General features: G+C 44.1%; 1 protein-coding gene across 1 annotated transcript in view; it reads left to right on the top strand.

Annotated features, from left to right (window-relative positions):
* LOC139370183 (slit homolog 1 protein-like) overlaps window positions 1-22474 on the top strand; it is a 126238-nt gene that overhangs the window by 88708 nt on the left and 15056 nt on the right. Inside the window, exons 15-29 of the mRNA XM_071109520.1 lie at window positions 177-200; window positions 4403-4547; window positions 4627-4701; window positions 4978-5121; window positions 6405-6548; window positions 6814-6980; window positions 7129-7267; window positions 7977-8045; window positions 13533-13604; window positions 16205-16276; window positions 16427-16498; window positions 17398-17561; window positions 21031-21155; window positions 21830-21924; window positions 22374-22474. The exon at window positions 22374-22474 is cut by the window's right edge and continues 39 nt beyond it. Of these exons, the coding sequence (XP_070965621.1) occupies window positions 177-200; window positions 4403-4547; window positions 4627-4701; window positions 4978-5121; window positions 6405-6548; window positions 6814-6980; window positions 7129-7267; window positions 7977-8045; window positions 13533-13604; window positions 16205-16276; window positions 16427-16498; window positions 17398-17561; window positions 21031-21155; window positions 21830-21924; window positions 22374-22474 (1608 nt within the window). The remainder of the gene's footprint in view (window positions 1-176; window positions 201-4402; window positions 4548-4626; window positions 4702-4977; window positions 5122-6404; window positions 6549-6813; window positions 6981-7128; window positions 7268-7976; window positions 8046-13532; window positions 13605-16204; window positions 16277-16426; window positions 16499-17397; window positions 17562-21030; window positions 21156-21829; window positions 21925-22373) is intronic.

The following is a 22474-nucleotide window of genomic DNA, read 5'->3' as shown; positions in this document are numbered from 1 at the left end:
GCTGCTGCTTTCTTATTCATCAGAGATATAGATATATCTATCTTAGAGTAGGAAAACAAACATTTGACAAATCACAAAGCTACTGCATTCTACAGTATATATGAGTATTCTATATCCTGATGCCATCCTCCTTAAACTGTCAGTAAACTTAATTTGTTTTTCTGTTTCCATGGTAGCTAAGGAGCAGTACCATATCCCAGGTACGTGTGTGTTAGTTCTACATATCCGTATATGTACCTCTGTATATACATACTGTAGTACATTATACTGTATATCTGTACTTCTGTATATACATACTGTAGTATATTATACTGTGTATCTGTACTTCTGTATATACATACTGTAGTATATTATACTGTATATCTGTATCTGTACTTCTGTATATACATACTGTAGTATATTATACTGTGTATCTGTACTTCTGTATATACATACTGTAGTATATTATACTGTATATCTGTACCTCTGTATATACATACTGTAGTATATTATACTGTATATCTGTATCTGTACTTCTGCATATACATATTGTAGTATATTATACTGTATATCTATATCTGTACTTCTGTATATACTGTAGTATATTATACTGTATATCTATATCTACTGTATATCTATATCTATATATACTGTAGTATATTATACTGTGTATCTGTACTTCTGTATATACATACTGTAGTATATTATACTGTATATCTATATCTGTACTTCTGTATATACATACTGTAGTATATTATACTGTGTATCTGTACATCTGTATATACATACTGTAGTATATTATACTGTATATCTGTATCTGTACTTCTGTATATACATACTGTAGTATATTATACTGTGTATCTGTACTTCTGTATAAACATACTGTAGTATATTATACCGTATATCTATATCTGTCCTGCACATTGGACCTGCTCATGTGTGACGTATACAACATGTCAAATGAACTGTGACTTCTGTGTTGTGTCCAGGCATGTTGGACGCTAAACAGTAACTGGGTATGAAAATACTACAATGTGTTCTATGTAGGGTTGCAAAGATCTGGGAACTTTCCCAAAATTCCCAGGTTTTCTGCTTATTCCCTCCTGATTCCAGGAACATTTCACTTGGGTTTCTGGAAAACTTGGGACATTTGTGAAAGTTACCGGACATTAGCAACCCTAATTCTGTTTGTTGTACAGTATATCTAAATACAGTATGTTATATTTGATAATACAGTGTGTTCTATGTGATCAAATCAAATTTTAGTAGTCACATGCGCCGAATACAGCAGGTGTAGGTAGACCTTACAGTGAAATGCTTACTTACGAACCCCTAACCAACAAGGCAGTTGAAAAAAATACGGATAAGAAATAAAAGTAACAAGTAATTAAAGAGCAGCAGTAAAATAACAATAGTGAGACTATATACGGAGGGGGTACCGGTACAGAGTCAATGTGCGGAGGCACCGGTTAGTTTAGGTAATATGTACATGTTATTATAGTGACTATGTATAGATGATAACAGAGAGCAGCAGCGGTGTAAAGGAGAGGGGGTGGGGGTGGGGGGGCAATGCAAATAGTCTGGGTAGCCATTTGATTAGATGTTCAGGAGTCTTATGGCTTGTGGGTAGAAGCTGTTTAGAAGCTTCTTGGACCTAGATTTGGTGCTCTGGTAGCACTTGCTGTGCGGTAGCAAAGAGAACAGCCTATGACTGGGGGGGCTGGAGTCTTTGACAATTTTTAGAGCCTTCCTCTGACACCGCCTGGTATAGAGGTCCTGGATGGCAGGAAGCTTGGCTCCACTGATGTACTTGGCGGTTTGCACTACCCTCTGTAGTGCCTTGCGGTCGGAGGCTGAGCAGTTGCCGTACCAGCCAGTGATGCAACCAGTCAGGATGCTTTCGGTCCTCTTTTTCCTGTAGTCCACAATCATCTCCTTTGTCTTGATCATGTTGCGGGAGAGGTTGTTGTCCTGGCACCACACGGCCAGGTCTCTGACCTCCTCCCTATAGGCGGTCTCGTCGTTGTCGGTGATCAGTCCTACCACTGTTGTGTCATCGGCAAACTTAATGATGGTGTTGGCGTCTGCCTGGCAGTGCAGTCATGAGTGAACAGGGAGTACAGGAGGGGACTGAGCACATACTCCTGAGGGGTCCCTGTATTGAGGATCAGCGTGGTGGATGTGTTGTTACCCACCCTTACCACCTTGGGGCGGCCCGTCAGGAAGTGCAGGATCCAGTTGCAGAGGGAGGTGTTTAGTCCCAGGGTCCTTAGCTTATGGATGAGCTTTGATGGCACTATGGTGTTGAACGTTGAGCTGTAGTCAATGAATAGCATTCTCACATAGGTGTTCCTTTTGTCCAGGTGGAAAAGGGCAGTGTGGAGTGCAATAGAAATGGCATAATCTGTGGATCTGTTGGTGCGGTATGCAAATTGTAATCGGTCTAGAGTTTCTGGGATAATGGTGTTGATGTGAGTCATGACCAGCCTTTCAAAGCACTTCATGGCTATAGACGTCAGTGCTACAGGTTGGTAGTCATTTAGGCAGGTTACCTTAGTGTTCTTAGCACAGGCACTATGGTGGTCTGCTTAAAACATGTTGGTATTACAGACTCAGACAGGGAGAGGTTGAAAATGTCAATGAAGACACGTGCCAGTTGGTCAGCGCATGCTCGCAGTACACGTCCTGGTAATCCGTCTGGCGCTGCAGTCTTGTGAATGTTGACCTGTTTAAAGGTCTTACTCACATCGGCTGCGGAGAGAGTGATCACACAGTCTTCTGGAACAGCTGGTGCTGTCATGCATGTTTCAGTGTTATTTGCCTTGAAGCAAGTATAGAAGTAGTTTTGCTCGTCTGGTAGGCTTGTGTGACTGGGCAGCTCTCGGCTGTGCTTCCCTTTGCAGTCTGTAATGTTTTGCAAGCCCTGCCACATCCGACGAGCTTCAGAGCCTGTGTAGTATGATTCGATCTTAGCCCTGTATTGATGCTTTGCCTGTTTGATGGTTCGACGGAGGGCATACCTGGATTTCTTATAAGCTTCCGGGTTAGAGTCCTGCTCCTTGAAAGCGGCAGCTCTACCCTTTAGCTCAGTGCAGATGGTGCCTGTAATCCATGGCTTCTGGTTGGGGTATGTACGTACGGTCACTGTGGGGACGACATCATCGATGCACTTATTGATAAAGCCAGTGACTGATGTGGTGTACTCCTCAATGCCATCTGAGGAATCCCGGAACATGTTCCAGTCTGTGCTAGAAAAACAATCCTGTAGCTTAGGATCTGCTTCATCTGATCACTTTTTTTATAGACTGAGTCACTGGTGCTTCCTGCTTTAATTTTTGCTTGTAAGCAGGAATCAGGAGGATAGAATTATTGTCTGATTTGCCAAATGGAGGGCGAGGTAGAGCTTTGTAGGCGTCTCTGTGTGTGGAGTAAAGGTGGGCCAGAGTTTTTTCCCCCTCTCTGGTTGCACATTTAACATGCTGGTGGAAATTTGGTAAAACGGATTTAAGTTTCCCTGCATTTAAGTCCCTGGCTACTAGGAGCGCCGCCTCTGGGTGAATGGTTTCTTGTTTGCTTATGGCGGAATACAGCTCATTCAATGCTGTCTTAGTGCCAACCTCTGACTGTGGTGGTATGTAAACAGTGTGTTCTGTGTGATAATGCGGTGTGTTCTATGTAATAATACAGTGTTCTATGTGATAATACGGTGTGTTCTATGTGATAATACAGTGTTCTATGTGATAATACGGTGTTCTATGTGATAATACGGTGTGTTCTATGTGATAATGCGGTGTGTTCTATGTGATAATGCGGTGTGTTCTATGTGATATACGGTATGCTCTATGTGATAATACAGTGTGTTCTATGTGATAATGCGGTGTGTTCTATGAGATATTGCGGTGTGTTCTATGTGATAATGCGGTGTGTTCTATGTGATAATGCGGTGTGTTCTATGTGATAATGTGGCGTGTTCTATGTGATAATGCGGTGTGTTCTATGTGATAATGCGGCGTGTTCTATGTGATAATGCGGTGTGTTCTATGTGATAATACAGTGTGTTCTATGTGACAATACCATCTGTTCTATGTGACAATACCGTCTGTTCTATGTGACAATACGGTGTGTTCTATGTGTGTTCTATGTGATAATACAGTCTGTTCTATGTGACAATACCGTCTGTTCTATGTGACAATACCGTCTGTTCTATTTGACAATACGGTGTGTTCTATGTGACAATACAGTGTGTTCTATGTGATAATGCGGTGTGTTCTATGTGATAATACAGTGTGTTCTATGTGATAATACAGTGTGTTCTATGTGATATATGGTATGTTCTATGTGATAATACGGTGTGTTCTATGTGATAATACAGTGTTTTCTATGTGATAATACAGTGTGTTCTGTGTGTGTTGAATGTGACCAGGTACAGAAGACACCCGTCTGAATAATGAGTGTAACAGTAAGCCAGTGTGTCCTGCTAAGTGTCGCTGTGAAGCTAACGTAGTGGACTGCTCTAACCTCCGTCTCACCAAGTTCCCCCAACACCTACCTGCCTCTACCACCGAGCTGTAAGGACACACACACAGTATAATGTTATCTATCGCTGCTTTCTGTCTGTTCACTGACAGTTTTCTCCTCCCGTCTCAGGCGTCTTAACAACAATGACATCTCAGTGCTGGAAGCCACCGGTGTCTTCAAGACCCTCTCTCAGCTCAAGAAAATGTACGCTCTCTCAATTTACTTCTGAAGTTTTAGATTTTTTTTTTGTATTAGTTCATCACATTTATTCATAAACATTTTAATAATAATAATAATATAATTATTAAACATACTGTAACTACTGATGAGGTGTAACAAGGCATAATATTTCTAAAAGGAATTTATATCTATCTATTCATTAGTAACCATAAAAGGCCACTTGTCTTGTATGTTATTGGATAATTCAGTTGACCATTGGTTGGTTTGTTGTTTGTAACAAGCATAATCTGTGTTTTTCAGTAACCTTAGCAACAACAAGATCTCAGAGATCGAGGACGGAGTGTTTGAGGGGGCGGGGTCTGTCATGGAGCTCCACCTGACAGCCAATCACCTGGACTCTGTCAGAGGGACCATGTTCAGGGGCATGGGCGGCGTCCGCATGCTGTGAGTTAGCACCTTCATCATTATCATCATCATTATTATCAGCATCATGATCATTATTATCAACAATCAATCAATTGTATTTATAAAGCCATTTTTACATCAGCCGATGTCACAAAGTGCTATACAGTAACCCAGCCTAAAACCCCAAACAGCAAGCAATGCAGAAGCACGGTGGCTAGGAAAAACTCCCCTGAAAGGTCAGAACCTAGGAAGAAACCTAGAGAGAAACCAGGCTATGAGGGGTGGCCAGTCCTCTTCTGGCTGTGCCGGGTGGCGATTATAACAGAACATGGCCAATATGTTCATTCGTTCATAGATGACCAGCAGGGTCAAATAATAATAATCACAGTGGTTGTAGAGGGTGCAACAGGTCAGCACCTCAGGAGTAAATGTCAGTTTGCTTTTCATAGCTGATCATTGAGAGTATATCTATCGCTCCTGCTGTCTCTAGAGAGTTGAAAACAGCAGGTCTGGGACAATTAGCACGTCCTGTTAACAGGTTAGGGTTCCATAGCCGCAGGCAGAACAGTTGAAACAGGACCAGCAGCACAACCAGGTGGACTGGGGACAGCAAGAAGTCATCAGGCCAGGTAGTCCTGAGGCATGGTCCTAGGGCTCAGGTCCAAAAGAAGAGAAGAGAAAGAGAGAGGGAATTAGAGGGAGCCTACTTAAATTCACACAGGACACCAGATAAGACATGAGAAATACTCCAGATATAACAGACTGACCCTAGCCCCACGGCACATAAACTACTGCAGCATATCATCATCATCAGCATTATCATTGTAATTATCAGCATGATCATTGTTATTTCATCATTATCATCGCAATTATTGTCATTACCATCGTCGTCGTCATTATCACCATCACCATTATCATCATGATCATCATCGTTTTCATAGTCACCATTTTCATCTTAATCATAATTATTATCATCAATTATTTAAGAAATAAGGCCTGAGGAGGTGTGGTATATGGCCAAATATATCACGGCTAAGGGCTGTTCTTTTTGCACGACGCACTGCGTAGTGCCTGGACACAATCCTTAGCTGTGGTATATTGGCCATATACCACAAACCCCCGATGTGCCTTATTGCTATTTGCCGTGGAAATTCATACTGAGTGAGACTTGTCATTTCTTCAAACAATCATCTTTATTTAATATCGATTTAATTATTGCAATACTGAAACTGGTCAACCCAAAAGTATTGAAGGGTAATTGTCGTCATCAATATAAAAAGCTGTCTTCGCCAATGACTACAGTGTCTCTCTGTGTGTTGTAGGATGTTGAGGAACAACCGTATCAGCTGTATCCATAACGGCAGCTTCACTGGTCTGACCAACGTCCGCCTGTTGTCTCTCTATGACAACCAGCTCCACACCATAATGCCTGGGGCCTTCGACACACTGCCCCACCTCTCTACACTGTAAGACACACATACACACATTCACAAATCATCCTTGAAAAGTTTAAGAACTCTGTTATAGACTGACTGCCTCTCTTTATCTCTCACACTCTCGCTCTCTTTCTCTCCCCCTATTTCCCCCCACCTCTCTCTCTCCCCCCACCTCTCTCTCTCCCCCCACCTGTCTCTCTTACCCCCGCCTCTCTCTTCCCTCCACGTCTCTCTCTCCCCCCACCTCTTTCTCCCTCTGTCTTCCTCTCTTCCTCCCTCCCTCTCACTCCCTCAGGAACCTGTTGGCCAACCCGTTTAACTGTGACTGTCGTCTGGCGTGGTTGGGGGCGTGGCTTCGTTCTAGACGAATCGTAACAGGGAACCCTCGCTGCCAGAGCCCCTCCTTCCTCAGAGAGATCCCACTACAGGACGTAGCAGCACCAGACTTCCGCTGTGACGACGGTACGACACACACACACACACGCACAGACTCACGCAGAAACACACATCACACACAAGGACACATAGAGATTTTATAATTTCATTGATCGAAAGTGATAGAAGTATATTACATTTCAAAATATTTAAAGTAGTCTCCCTTCTCTCCCAGGTGCAGTATTGGAGGAGAGTAGCTGTGTAGCTCGTCCTCAGTGTCCCACTGAGTGTACCTGTACAGAGACGGTGGTCCGCTGTAGTAACAAACACCTCCAGGCCCTGCCCAAGGGGTTGCCCCGTAACGTCACTGAACTGTAAGTCACAGACTGGGGTTAGAGGTCAGGGGTCAGGGCAAGGGGGCAGGAGACAAAGGGAAGGGTGCTTGGGGTTAGGGCTTAGAGATCCGCAATACACTTTTCTTACATGCTCAGTTCACCAGTTAGCACTTAGTTATATAACGTATTACCTGTCTGAATAGGTAGATATACCCCTATAGTCTGTTCTGGCTAGGACAAGGCTTACTGACTAATAGGTAGGTATAACCCTATAGTCTGTTCTGGCTAGGACAAGGCTTACTGACTAATAGGTAGGTATAACCCTGTAGTCTGTTCTGGCTAGGACAAGGCTTACTGACTAATAGGTAGGTTTAACCCTGTAGTCTGTTCTGGCTAGGACAAGGCTTACTGACTAATAGGTAGGTATAACCCTGTAGTCTGTTCTGGCTAGGACAAGGCTTACTGACTAATAGGTAGGTATAACCCTGTAGTCTGTTCTGGCTAGGACAAGGCTTACTGACTAATAGGTAGGTATAACCCTGTAGTCTGTTCTGGCTAGGACAAGGCTTACTGACTAATAGGTAGGTATAACCCTATAGGCTGTTCTGGCTAGGACAAGGCTTACTGACTAATAGGTAGGTTTAACCCTGTAGTCTGTTCTGGCTAGGACAAGGCTTACTGACTAATAGCTGGTATAACTTAGTTACTTTGTTTAACCACAGTCTCCTCCTCCTCCTCATCCTCTCAGGTATCTGGATGGGAACCAGTTCAGCATGGTGCCCAGGGAACTGTCCACCTTCAAACACCTGCAGCTGGTGTGAGTTAACCATTACTGCCTGTTAGTGTGTCTGTTAGTATGTCTGTTGTGAGTTAACCACTACTGTCTGTTAGTGTGTCTGTTGTGATTTAACCATTACTGTCTGTTAGTGTGTCTGTTGTGATTTAACCATTACTGTCTGTTAGTGTGTCTGTTGTGAGTTAACCATTACTGTCTGTTAGTGTGTCTGTTGTGAGTTAACCATTACTGTCTGTTAGTGTGTCTGTTGTGAGTTAACCATTACTGTCTGTTAGTGTGTCTGTTGTGAGTTAACCATTACTGTCTGTTAGTGTGTCTGTTGTGAGTTAACCACTACTGTCTGTTGTGAGTTAACCATTACTGTCTGTTAGTGTGTCTGCTAGTGTGTCTGTTGTGAGTGTCTGGTGTGAGTTAACCATTACTGTCTGTTACTGTGTCTGTTACTGCATGGTCAGTGGTGTTCCTGGGCTTAGGTCCCCATTACTGTGTTACTGATCCTCTCACTGATACCGTACTTTACAAAGGTGTACTGTGCCCTAGAGGTCACCAACCATGGTCAGTGGTGTTCCTGGGCTTAGGTCCCCATTACTGTGTTACTGATCCTCTCACTGATACCGTACTTTACAAAGGTGTACTGTGCCCTAGAGGTCACCAACCATGGTCAGTGGTGTTCCTGGGCTTAGGTCCCCATTACTGTGTTACTGATCCTCTCACTGATACCGTACTTTACAAAGGTGTACTGTGTCCTAGAGGTCACCAACCATGGTCAGTGGTGTTCCTGGGCTTAGGTCCCCATTACTGTGTTACTGATCCTCTCACTGATACCGTACTTTACAAAGGTGTACTGTGTCCTAGAGGTCACCAAGCAGGGTCCTGGTCCCTACAGAGTGTTTTATTCATTATATTTCACCTTTATTTAACCAGGTAGACTAGTGGAGAACACCTTTATTTAACCAGGTAGGCTAGTGGAGAACACCTTTATTTAACCAGGTAGGATAGTGGAGAACATCTTCATTTAACCAGGTAGACTAGTTGAGAACATCTTTATTTAACCAGGTAGACTAGTTGAGAACAAGTTCTCATTTACAACTGTGACCTGGCCAAGATAAAGCAAAGCAGTGCGACACACACAACAACACAGAGTTACACATGGAATAAACTAACATACAGTCAATAATACAGTAGAAAAAGTATATATACAGTGTGTGCAAATGAGGTAGGATAAGGGAGTTAAGGCAATAAATAGGCCATGATGGCAAAATAGTATCCATATAGCAATTAAACACTGGAGTGATAGATGTGCAGAGATGAATGTGCATGTAGAGATATCGAGGTGCAAAGGAGCAAGATGAATAAATAAATACAGTGTGGGGATGAGGTAGTTGGATGGGCTATTTACAGATGGGCTGTGTACAGGTGCAGTGATCTGTGAGCTGCTCTGACAGCTGGTGCTTAAAGCTAGTGAGGGAGATGTGAGTCTCCAGCTTCAGTGATTTTTACAGTTCATTCCAGTCATTGGCAGCAGAGAACTGGAAGGAAAGGTGGCCCAAGAAAGAATTGGCTTTGGGGGTGACCAGTGAGATATACCTGCTGGAGCGAGTGCTACGGGTGGGTGCTGCTATGGTGACCAGTGAGCTGAGATAAGGCAGGGCTTTACCTAGCGAGGGCCAGCCAACGAGAGCATACAGGTTGCAGTGCTGGGTAGTATATGGGGCTTTGGTGACAAAACGTGTCTAACCAGACACCTAGGTATTTGTAGTTGTCCAGGTTTACAGTCTAACCAGACACCCAGGTATTTGTAGTTGTCCAGGTTTACAGTCTAACCAGACACCCAGGTATTTATAGTTGTCCAGGTTACAGTCCAACCAGACACCCAGGTATTTGTAGTTGTCCAGGTTTACAGTCTAACCAGACACCCAGGTATTTGTAGTTGTCCAGGTCTACAGGTGTAACCAGACACCCAGGTATTTGTAGTTGTCCAGGTTTACAGTCTAACCAGACACCCATGTATTTGTAGTTCTCCAGGTTTACAGTCTAACCAGACACCCAGGTATTTGTAGTTGTCCAGGTTTACAGTCTAACCAGACACCCATGTATTTGTAGTTGTCCAGGTTTACAGTCTAACCAGACACCCAGGTATTTGTAGTTGTCCAGGTTTACAGTCTAACCAGACACCCAGGTATTTGTAGTTGTCCAGGTTTACAGTCTAACCAGACACCCATGTATTTGTAGTTGTCCAGGTTTACAGTCTAACCAGACACCCAGGTATTTGTAGTTGTCCAGGTTTACAGTCCAACCAGACACCCAGGTATTTGTAGTTGTCCAGGTTTACAGTCTAACCAGACACCCAGGTATTTGTAGTTGTCCAGGTCTACAGGTGTAACCAGACACCCAGGTATTTGTAGTTGTCCAGGTCTACAGGTGTAACCAGACACCCAGGTATTTGTAGTTGTCCAGGTTTACAGTCTAACCAGACACCCAGGTATTTATAGTTGTCCAGGTTACAGTCCAACCAGACACCCAGGTATTTGTAGTTGTCCAGGTTTACAGTCTAACCAGACACCCAGGTATTTGTAGTTGTCCAGGTCTACAGGTGTAACCAGACACCCAGGTATTTGTAGTTCTCCAGGTTTACAGTCTAACCAGACACCCAGGTATTTGTAGTTGTCCAGGTTTACAGTCTAACCAGACACCCATGTATTTGTAGTTGTCCAGGTTTACAGTCTAACCAGACACCCAGGTATTTGTAGTTGTCCAGGTTTACAGTCTAACCAGACACCCAGGTATTTGTAGTTGTCCAGGTTTACAGTCTAACCAGACACCCAAGTATTTGTAGTTGTCCAGGTTTACAGTCTAACCAGACACCCAGGTATTTGTAGTTGTCCAGGTCTACAGGTGTAACCAGACACCCAGGTATTTGTAGTTGTCCAGGTTTACAGTCTAACCAGACACCCAGGTATTTGTAGTTCTCCAGGTTTACAGTCTAACCAGACACCCAGGTATTTGTAGTTGTCCAGGTTTACAGTCTAACCAGACACCCATGTATTTGTAGTTGTCCAGGTTTACAGTCTAACCAGACACCCAGGTATTTGTAGTTCTCCAGGTTTACAGTCTAACCAGACACCCAGGTATTTGTAGTTGTCCAGGTTTACAGTCTAACCAGACACCCAGGTATTTGTAGTTGTCCAGGTCTACAGGTGTAACCAGACACCCAGGTATTTGTAGTTGTCCAGGTCTACAGGTGTAACCAGACACCCAGGTATTTGTAGTTGTCCAGGTTTACAGTCTAACCAGACACCCAGGTATTTGTAGTTGTCCAGGTTTACAGTCTAACCAGACACCCATGTATTTATAGTTGTCCAGGTTTACAGTCTAACCAGACACCCAGGTATTTGTAGTTGTCCAGGTTTACAGTCTAACCAGACACCCAGGTATTTATAGTTGTCCAGGTTTACAGTCTAACCAGACACCCAGGTATTTGTAGTTGTCCAGGTTTACAGTCTAACCAGACACCCAGGTATTTGTAGTTGTCCAGGTTTACAGTCTAACCAGACACCCAGGTATTTTTAGGTGTACAGGTTTCTGTTACAACCCAGCACAACAGACCTTCATTAGCTTTATCGGTTGTTTTAGAGCTGTGCTGGAACAAAAACATGTGCACAATGTAGCTCTCTAGGACCAGAACAGTTCTAGTGGTTTCTCTACAGTCCAATGTGTAACCATGACCACCAGGTGGCGATATGGCGCCTGCTTTGCACTTGACTCCACTCTAGTCAACAACAGCATTATCCAACCCACAATACACCAGCTCATAGCTACCTCTGATAGACTAGAGTGGGTTAATGGTTATTCACTTAACACCTCCATTTGACACAAAAAGCCTTTATTCTGTTGAGATGGGATATGAAGTGTATCGGAGGAGGGTTGCTGCTGAGTGTCTGATGATGGGTAATAAACTGCATTAACAGGATGGATACGTCTCAGATGGCACCCTATTCCCTATGTAGTGCACTACTTTTGACAATTGCCCAGGCTCTGGTCAAAAGTAGTGCCCTACAAAGGGGATAGGGTGCCATTTAACTGGGACACAGACTACAGTGCATTCAGAAAGTATTCAGACCCTTGACTTTTTCCACACTTTGTTATGTTACAGCCTTATTTTAAAATTAATTAAATTGTTTTCCCCCCTCATCAATCTAGACACAATACCCCAAAATGACAAGGCAAAAAACGGAAATATCAAATTTACATAAGTATTCAGACCCTTTACTCAGTACTTTGTTGAAACACCTTTGGCAGCGATTACAGCCTCCAGTCTTTTGGGTTATGTATTTGGGGAGTTTCTCCCATTCCTCTCTACAGATCCCATTAAGCGCTGTTAGGTTGGATGGGGAGCGTTGCTGCACAGTTATTTTCAGGTCTCTCCAGAGTCTCCCAGTCCCTGCCGCTGAAAAACATCCCCACAGCATGATGCTGCCACCACCATGCTTCACCGTAGGGATGGTGCCAGGTTTCCTCCAGACGTGATGCTTGGCATTCAGGCCAAATAGTTCAATCGTGGTTTCATCAGACCAGAGAATCTTGTTTCTCATTGTCTGAGAGTCTTTAGGTGCCTTTTGGAAAACTCCAAGCTGGCTGTCATGTGACTTTTACTGAGGAGTAGCTTCTGTCTGGCCACTCTACCATAATGGCCTGTTTGGTAGAATGCTGCAGAGATGGTTGTCCTTCTGGAAGGTTCTCCCATCTCCACAGAGGAGCTCTGTCAGTGACCATCGGGTTCTTGGTCACCTCCCTGACCAAGGCCCTTCTCCCCCGATTGCTCAGTTTGGCCTGGCGGCCAGCTCTAAGGAAGAGTCTTGGTGGTTCCAAACGTCTTCCATTTAAGAATGATGCAGGCCACTGTGTTCTTGGGGACCTTCAATGCTGCAGACATTTTTTGGTACCCTCCCCCAGATCTTTGCCTCGAAACAATCCTGTCTCAGAGCTCTACGGACAATTCTTTCAACCTCATGGCTTGGTTTTTGCTCTGACATGCACTGTCAACTGTGGGACCTTATATAGACAGGTGCCTTTCCAAATCATGTCCAATCAATTGAATTTACCACAGGTGGACTCCAATCAAGCTATAGAAACATCTCAAGGATGATCAATGAAAACAGGATGCAGCTGAGCTCAATTTGGAATCTCATAGCACACGGTCTGAATACTAATGTAAATACGTTAAAAAATTTATAAAATAAAATAATTTGAAAATAAATCTAAAAACTATTTTCATTTTGTCATCACAGGGTATTGTGTGTAGATTGCTGAGGAAAAATATATATTTAATCAATTTTAGAATATGTCTTTAACGTAACAAAATGTGGAAAAAGTGAAAGGGTCTGAATACTTTCTGAATGGCACTATGTGGATCTAACTGGATAACTGTAGATAACTAAAGTGTTGGTTGTTTTTAACATAAAGTCATTATGTTTAAGTAGTGGTTGTTTTTAACCCTTGCTGTTCCAGAGATCTGAGTAACAACCGAATCAGCTCCCTGTCTGACTCCTCCTTCTCCAATATGAGCCAGCTCACCACCCTGTGAGTCTCACACACACACACACACACACACACACACACACACACACACACACACACACACACACACACACACACACACACACACACACACACACACACACAGGGAAAAACAAACACACACAATAATTAATCAGAAGACAATTATCTGAAAAACAAAAAAGGTTAAACAACAAAACATGTAATCTCTTGAAAATCATCCTCACACTGTATCTAGACTAGTGTATCTAGACACTGTATCTAGACTAGTGTATCTAGACACTGTATCTAGACTAGTGTATCTAGACACTGTATCTAGACTAGTGTATCTAGACACTGTATCTAGACTAGTGTATCTAGACACTGTATCTAGACTAGTGTATCTAGACACTGTATCTAGACTAGTGTATCTAGACACTGTATCTAGACTAGTGTATCTAGACACTGTATCTAGACTAGTGTATCTAGACACTGTATCTAGACTAGTGTATCTAGACACTGTATCTAGACTAGTGTATCTAGACACTGTATCTAGACTAGTGTATCTAGACACTGTATCTAGACTAGTGTCCTGTCTTAGAATGTTATATTAGAACTGTAGAATGTTCATCATCCTCACACTGTATCTAGACTAGTGTATCTAGACACTGAATCTAGACTAGTGTGCTGACATAGAATGTAATATTAGAACTGTAGAATGCTCATCCTCACACTGTATCTAGACTAGTGTACTGTCATAGTGTTATATTAGAACTGTAGAATGTTCATCCTCACACTGTATCTAGACTAGTGTACTGTCATAGTGTTATATTAGAACTGTAGAATGTTCATCCTCACACTGTATCTAGACTAGTGTACTGTCATAGAATGTTATATTAGAACTGTAGAATGTTCATCATCCTCACACTGTATCTAGACTAGTGTACTGTCATAGAATGTTATATTAGAACTGTAGAATGTTCATCATCCTCACACTGTATCTAGACTAGTGTACTGTCATAGAATGTTATATTAGAACTGTAGAATGTTCATCATCCTCACACTGTATCTAGACTAGTGTATCTAGACACTGTATCTAGACTAGTGTACTGTCATAGAATGTTATATTAGAACTGTGGAATGTTCATCATCCTCACACTGTATCTAGACTAGTGTACTGTCATAGAATGTTATATTAGAACTGTAGAATGTTATATTAGAACTGTAGAATGTTCATCATCCTCACACTGTATCTAGACTAGTGTACTGTCATAGAATGTTATATTAGAACTGTAGAATGTTCATCATCCTCACACTGTATCTAGACTAGTGTGCTGACATAGAATGTTATATTAGAACTGTAGAATGTTCACCCTCACACTGTATCTAGACTAGTGTACTGTCATAGAATGTTATATTAGAACTGTAGAATGTTCATCCTCACACTGTATCTAGACTAGTGTACTTTCATAGAATGTTATATTAGAACTGTAGAATGTTCATCATCCTCACACTGTATCTAGACTAGTGTACTGTCATAGAATGTTATATTAGAACTGTAGAATGTTCTTCATCCTCACACTGTATCTAGACTAGTGTATCTAGACACTGTATCTAGACTAGTGTACTGTCATAGAATGTTATATTAGAACTGTAGAATGTTCTTCATCCTCACACTGTATCTAGACTAGTGTATCTAGACACTGTATCTAAACTAGTGTCCTGTCTTAGAATGTTATATTAGAACTGTAGAATGTTCATCATCCCCACACTGTATCTAGACTAGTGTATCTAGACACCGTATCTAGACTAGTGTCCTGTCTTAGAATGTTATATTAGAACTGTAGAATGTTCATCATCCTCACACTGTATCTAGACACTGTATCTAGACTAGTGTGCTGACATAGAATGTTATATTAGAACTGTAGAATGTTCACCCTCACACTGTATCTAGACTAGTGTACTGTCATAGAATGTTATATTAGAACTGTAGAATGTTCATCCTCACACTGTATCTAGACTAGTGTACTGTCATAGAATGTTATATTAGAACTGTAGAATGTTCTTCATTCTCACATTGTATCTAGACTATTGTACTGTCATAGAATGTAATATTAGAACTGTAGAATGTTCATCCTCACACTGTATCTAGACTAGTGTACTGTCATAGAATGTTATATTAGAACTGTAGAATGTTCATCCTCACACTGTATCTAGACTAGTGTACTGTCATAGAATGTTATATTAGAACTGTAGAATGTTCATCATCCTCACACTGTATCTAGACTAGTGTATCTAGACACTGTATCTAGACTAGTGTACTGTCATAGAATGTTATATTAGAACTGTAGAATGTTCTTCATCCTCACACTGTATCTAGACTAGTGTATCTAGACACTGTATCTAGACTAGTGTACTGTCATAGAATGTTATATTAGAACTGTAGAATGTTCTTCATCCTCACACTGTATCTAGACTAGTGTCCTGTCTTAGAATGTTATATTAGAACTGTAGAATGTTCATCATCCTCACACTGTATCTAGACTAGTGTCCTGTCATAGAATGTTATATTAGAAGTGTAGAATGTTCATCATGTAATAAGTGTCTCTGTGTGTTCTTCTCCTGACTGTGTTCTTGTGTTCCAGCATCCTGAGTTACAACTCTCTACGCTGCATCCCTCCTCTGGCCCTGGCTGGACTACGCTCTCTCAGACTACTGTAAGGGCTGAACCCCCCCCCCCCCCCACACACACACACACACTACACACACTACACACACACACACACACACAACACACACACACAACACACACACACACACACACACAGAGCCTTAATAATAACATGTTTTGTGTTTCTCTGTCCCAGATCTCTTCATGGTAACGACATCTCTGAACTACTGGAGGGGATCTTCAGTGATGTGGCCTCCCTGTCTCACCTGTGAGTGTGTGTTTCCTGTGTGTATTTGTCCCGTGTGTGTGCACATTATCCCACTCAGCACACTTAGCAGTGACCGCCTGCACCCTCTCCTATCTGTGTCAGAGTCAAGTGCTTTCCCAGTAAGAGGGCATGGTATTGGATTGGCAATAAAGACACGCATGACTGAGGGAGTGTGTGTGTGTGTGTGTGTGTGTGTGTGTGTGTGTGTCTCCAGTGGTGTGTTCGAGGAAGCGTGACCTGTCTGGGACAAGCTAAAAGGGTCGGAGTGAAGGATTGATGGAGGAGAGAAAGGGAGGGAGGGATCGTGTCACTACAGAGGTCCATGTCTGTTGACCTTGTGTTGAGAGTAAAGAGAGAAACAGGGGATACAGCAGGTTAGCCCGGGTTATTAATGTAATACTCTACCTCACATGCTAACACATCTGGTTCCATTGATGTACTGTAACATGCGGTGGTACAGAGGTTCCCAGACATTCAACATCACTGAATAGAAACATTTAGTTTTTTTGATACAGATCCTTACAGGGGTTAATTATAGTGTTGTATGTGGAGGAACTGCCCCCAGAACAGGTTGCTGTCCTATGACAACTTTCAACAGAAATGCTCTGATTCCCTTCTATTCAGTGTCTCATGTTAAAGTGATGGAACTTAAAGGTGCACTATGTAGAAAATGCTTTTATATTTCATGGTTCTTTCAATTGGAATGGCCAAAAAGTTACATATTGCAGCTTTAACAGTATTTGAGTCCAGAGGACCCCCTCTTGTGGTAGTTGAAAGTATTACACCACATGCCTGTACTTGTCTACCTGACTTTCATCTGAATTGGCTGTCAGTCTAATTGATTAATTGAGCGACTGACCTTAACCCTTCCACCCGGATCTTTGACCTCTAACCCCCAGGGCAATCGGTGCCAACCCCCTGTACTGTGACTGTCATCTGCGCTGGCTGTCTGACTGGGTGAAGAGTGGGTACAAGGAGCCTGGCATCGCCCGCTGTGCCGGACCAATGGGCATGGAGGGAAAACTGCTGCTCACCACACCTGAGACTAAGTTTGAATGTCTGGGTAAGAGTGGGAGAGGAGGAGGCGGAGGAGGGAGGGAAGGGAGAGGAGGGAGAGGGAGGGAGGGAAGGAAGGGAGAGGAGGGAATGGAGAGGAGGGAGGGAGGGGGGGCTGGCTTTTGTACGGTGAAGAGGAAGAGATGGGAGAGAGAGAGATGGATTAAAGGAGTGTAAAAGAAGGGATAGAAGATGGCGATAGAATGGGTGAGAAAATAGAAAGGTACAGGAGGAGGAATGGAAATAAAACCCAATAATGAGAGAGTCAATAGAAAAAGGAGTGAAAGGTAATCTCTTGTTATTTTCATTGGACCCCAGAAAGATGGCGTCAGCTAGTAGGGACCCCAGAAAGATGGCGTCAGCTAGTAGGGACCCCAGAAAGATGGAGCCAGCTAGTAGGGACCCCAGAAAGATGGCGTCAGCTAGTAGGGACCCCAGAAAGATGGCGTCAGCTAGTAGGGACCCCAGAAAGATGGCGTCAGCTAGTAGAGGGGGACCCCAGAAAGATGGCGTCAGCTAGTAGTAGGGACCCCAGAAAGATGGCGTCAGGAAAGATGGCGTCAGCTAGAGGGACCCCAGAAAGATGGCGTCAGCTAGTAGGGACCCCAGAAAGATGGCCCCAGAAAGATGGCGTCAGCTAGTAGGGACCCCAGAAAGATGGCGTCAGCTAGTAGGGACCCCAGAAAGATGGCGTCAGCTAGTAGGGACCCCAGAAAGATGGCGTCAGCTAGTAGGGACCCCAGAAAGATGGCGTCAGCTAGTAGGGACCCCAGAAAGATGGCGTCAGCTAGTAGGGACCCCAGAAAGATGGCGTCAGCTAGTAGGGACCCCAGAAAGATGGCGTCAGCTAGTAGGGACCCCAGAAAGATGGCGTCAGCTAGTAGGGACCCCAGAAAGATGGCGTCAGCTAGTAGGGACCCCAGAAAGATGGCGTCAGCTAGTAGGGACCCCAGAAAGATGGCGTCAGCTAGTAGGGACCCCAGAAAGATGGAGCCAGCTAGTAGGGACCCCAGAAAGATGGCGTCAGCTAGTAGGGACCCCAGAAAGATGGAGCCAGCTAGTAGGGACCCCAGAAAGATGGCGTCAGCTAGTAGGGACCCCAGAAAGATGGAGCCAGCTAGTAGGGACCCCAGAAAGATGGCGTCAGCTAGTAGGGACCCCAGAAAGATGGCGTCAGCTAGTAGGGACCCCAGAAAGATGGCGTCCGCTAGTAGGGACCCCAGAAAGATGGCGTCAGCTAGTAGGGACCCCAGAAAGATGGCGTCAGCTAGTAGGGACCCCAGAAAGATGGCGTCAGCTAGTAGGGACCCCAGAAAGATGGCGTCAGCTAGTAGGGACCCCAGAAAGATGGCGTCAGCTAGTAGGGACCCCAGAAAGATGGCGTCAGCTAGTAGGGACCCCAGAAAGATGGCGTCAGCTAGTAGGGACCCCAGAAAGATGGCGTCAGCTAGTAGGGACCCCAGAAAGATGGAGCCAGCTAGTAGGGACCCCAGAAAGATGGCGTCCGCTAGTAGGGACCCCAGAAAGATGGCGTCAGCTAGTAGGGACCCCAGAAAGATGGCGTCAGCTAGTAGGGACCCCAGAAAGATGGCGTCAGCTAGTAGGGACCCCAGAAAGATGGCGTCAGCTAGTAGGGACCCCAGAAAGATGGCGTCAGCTAGTAGGGACCCCAGAAAGATGGCGTCAGCTAGTAGGGACCCCAGAAAGATGGCGTCAGCTAGTAGGGACCCCAGAAAGATGGCGTCAGCTAGTAGGGACCCCAGAAAGATGGAGCCAGCTAGTAGTGACCCCAGAAAGATGGAGCCAGCTAGTAGGGACCCCAGAAAGATGGCGTCAGCTAGTAGGGACCCCAGAAAGATGGAGCCAGCTAGTAGGGACCCCAGAAAGATGGAGCCAGCTAGTAGGGACCCCAGAAAGATGGCGTCAGCTAGTAGGGACCCCAGAAAGATGGCGTCAGCTAGTAGGGACCCCAGAAAGATGGAGCCAGCTAGTAGTGACCCCAGAAAGATGGCGTCAGCTAGTAGGGACCCCAGAAAGATGGCGTCAGCTAGTAGGGACCCCAGAAAGATGGCGTCAGCTAGTAGCGACCCCAGAAAGATGGAGCCAGCTAGTAGGGACCCCAGAAAGATGGAGCCAGCTAGTAGGGACCCCAGAAATATGGCGTCAGCTAGTAGGGACCCCAGAAAGATGGAGCCAGCTAGTAGGGACCCCAGAAAGATGGAGCCAGCTAGTAGGGACCCCAGAAAGATGGAGCCAGCTAGTAGGGACCCCAGAAAGATGGAGCCAGCTAGTAGGGACCCCAGAAAGATGGAGCCAGCTAGTAGGGACCCCAGAAAGATGGCGTCAGCTAGTAGGGACCCCAGAAAGATGGAGCCAGCTAGTAGGGACCCCAGAAAGATGGAGCCAGCTAGTAGGGACCCCAGAAAGATGGCGTCAGCTAGTAGGGACCCCAGAAAGATGGCGTCAGCTAGTAGGGACCCCAGAAAGATGGAGCCAGCTAGTAGGGACCCCAGAAAGATGGCGTCAGCTAGTAGGGACCCCAGAAAGATTGCATCAGCTAGTAGGGACCCCAGAAAGATGGAGCCAGCTAGTAGTGACCCCAGAAAGATGGAGCCAGCTAGTAGTGACCCCAGAAAGATGGCGTCAGCTAGTAGGGACCCCAGAAAGATGGCGTCAGCTAGTAGGGACCCCAGAAAGATGGCGTCAGCTAGTAGAGACCCCAGAAAGATGGAGCCAGCTAGTAGGGACCCCAGAAAGATGGAGCCAGCTAGTAGGGACCCCAGAAATATGGCGTCAGCTAGTAGGGACCCCAGAAAGATGGAGCCAGCTAGTAGGGACCCCAGAAAGATGGAGCCAGCTAGTAGGGACCCCAGAAAGATGGAGCCAGCTAGTAGGGACCCCAGAAAGATGGAGCCAGCTAGTAGGGACCCCAGAAAGATGGAGCCAGCTAGTAGGGACCCCAGAAAGATGGCGTCAGCTAGTAGGGACCCCAGAAAGATGGAGCCAGCTAGTAGGGACCCCAGAAAGATGGAGCCAGCTAGTAGGGACCCCAGAAAGATGACGTCAGCTAGTAGGGACCCCAGAAAGATGGAGCCAGCTAGTAGGGACCCCAGAAAGATGGAGCCAGCTAGTAGGGACCCCAGAAAGATGGCGTCAGCTAGTAGGGACCCCAGAAAGATGGAGCCAGCTAGTAGGGACCCCAGAAAGATGGAGCCAGCTAGTAGGGACCCCAGAAAGATGGAGCCAGCTAGTAGGGACCCCAGAAAGATGGAGCCAGCTAGTAGGGACCCCAGAAAGATGACGTCAGCTAGTAGGGACCCCAGAAAGATGGAGCCAGCTAGTAGGGACCCCAGAAAGATGACGTCAGCTAGTAGGGACCCCAGAAAGATGACGTCAGCTAGTAGGGACCCCAGAAAGATGACGTCAGCTAGTAGGGACCCCAGTCAAATTCCAGTTGTTCTTCTCTCCGTCCCCAGGTCCAGTGGAGACGTCTGTCCAGGCTAAGTGTAGTCCATGTGTGTCTGGGCCCTGTCAGAACCACGGTGTGTGTCAGTCTGACCCTGTAGAACTCTACACATGTGTGTGTGCACCCGGCTTCACGGTAAGAACCCACCACTGTCCCCAATCATAGCAGAACACTGAACTAATCCAGTTATACACAGTGAGATAAACCTGCACCCAATATAACAGGATATGACTGGATGGAGTGGTTTTTATGTCACTCTAAAATCCTCTAAAATGTATTATTATAGTAGAGAATACCCTATTGAAAATAGTAATACAATTTATTATTATAGTAGAGAATACTCTATTGAAAATAGTATTAAAATATATTATTATAGTAGAGAATGCTCTATTGTAAATAGTATTAAAATATATTATTATAGTAGAGAATACTCTATTGAAAATATTATTAAAATATATTATTATTGTAAAGAATACCCTATTGAAAATAGTAATAAAATGTATTATTATAGTAGAGAATACTCTATTGAAAATATTATTAAAATATATTATTATAGTAGAGAATACCCTATTGAAAATAGTAATAAAATGTATTATTATAGTAGAGAATACTCTATTGAAAATAGTAATAAAACGTATTATTATAGTAGAGAATACCCTATTTAAAATAGTAATAAAATATATTATTATTGTAAAGAATACCCTATTGAAAATAGTATTAAAATGTATTATTATAGTAGAGAATACCCTATTGAAAACAGTAATGTATATAATCCACAGATATAAAGAAAGTGTGTGTGTGTTTTACAGGGTAAATACTGTGAGACTCCAGTGGATGTGTGTGCCAGTAACCCATGCACAAATGGAGGAACCTGCATCAGTGACGAACAGACAAGGAGATTCAGGTAGCACATATACACGCACACACACACTGGGCCCACACTACACACACACATATACAAACACACACTGGGCCCACTCTATACACACACACATAAACACACCCATACACACACACACACACACATAAACACACCCAAATACACACACACACACACACACACACACACACACACACACACACACAGGGGCGCAACTTTCGCTACGGACGGTGAGAACATTCTGTAAATTTAATTTACAGTTTTATCATTGGAATGTGATTATGTTTAAATACAGAGACAACGGTGTGCTTTAGAACCATGTGGATGCCTCTGAGTGGTCATGTAGGCTGTTAGGAATGTTCATCTGACTGGATAATTATCATTTTTAAAATGATGTTCTAAAACCAAAGTTGCGCCCCTACACATACACACACATACATAAACACACACTGACCAGTATTTCCCCTCTCTAGTTGTTCATGCCTGGTGGGTTTCCATGGATCGTTCTGTGAGGTGGATGTAGATGACTGTGAGGACCACGGATGTGAGAATGGTGCAACCTGTGTGGACGGAG

Source organism: Oncorhynchus clarkii, chromosome 17 (assembly GCF_045791955.1).
Source record: "Oncorhynchus clarkii lewisi isolate Uvic-CL-2024 chromosome 17, UVic_Ocla_1.0, whole genome shotgun sequence".
Lineage (NCBI taxonomy): Eukaryota > Metazoa > Chordata > Actinopteri > Salmoniformes > Salmonidae > Oncorhynchus > Oncorhynchus clarkii.
The sequence above is the reverse complement of the archived record's forward strand: the minus strand, read 5'-3'. Positions and strand labels throughout refer to the sequence as shown.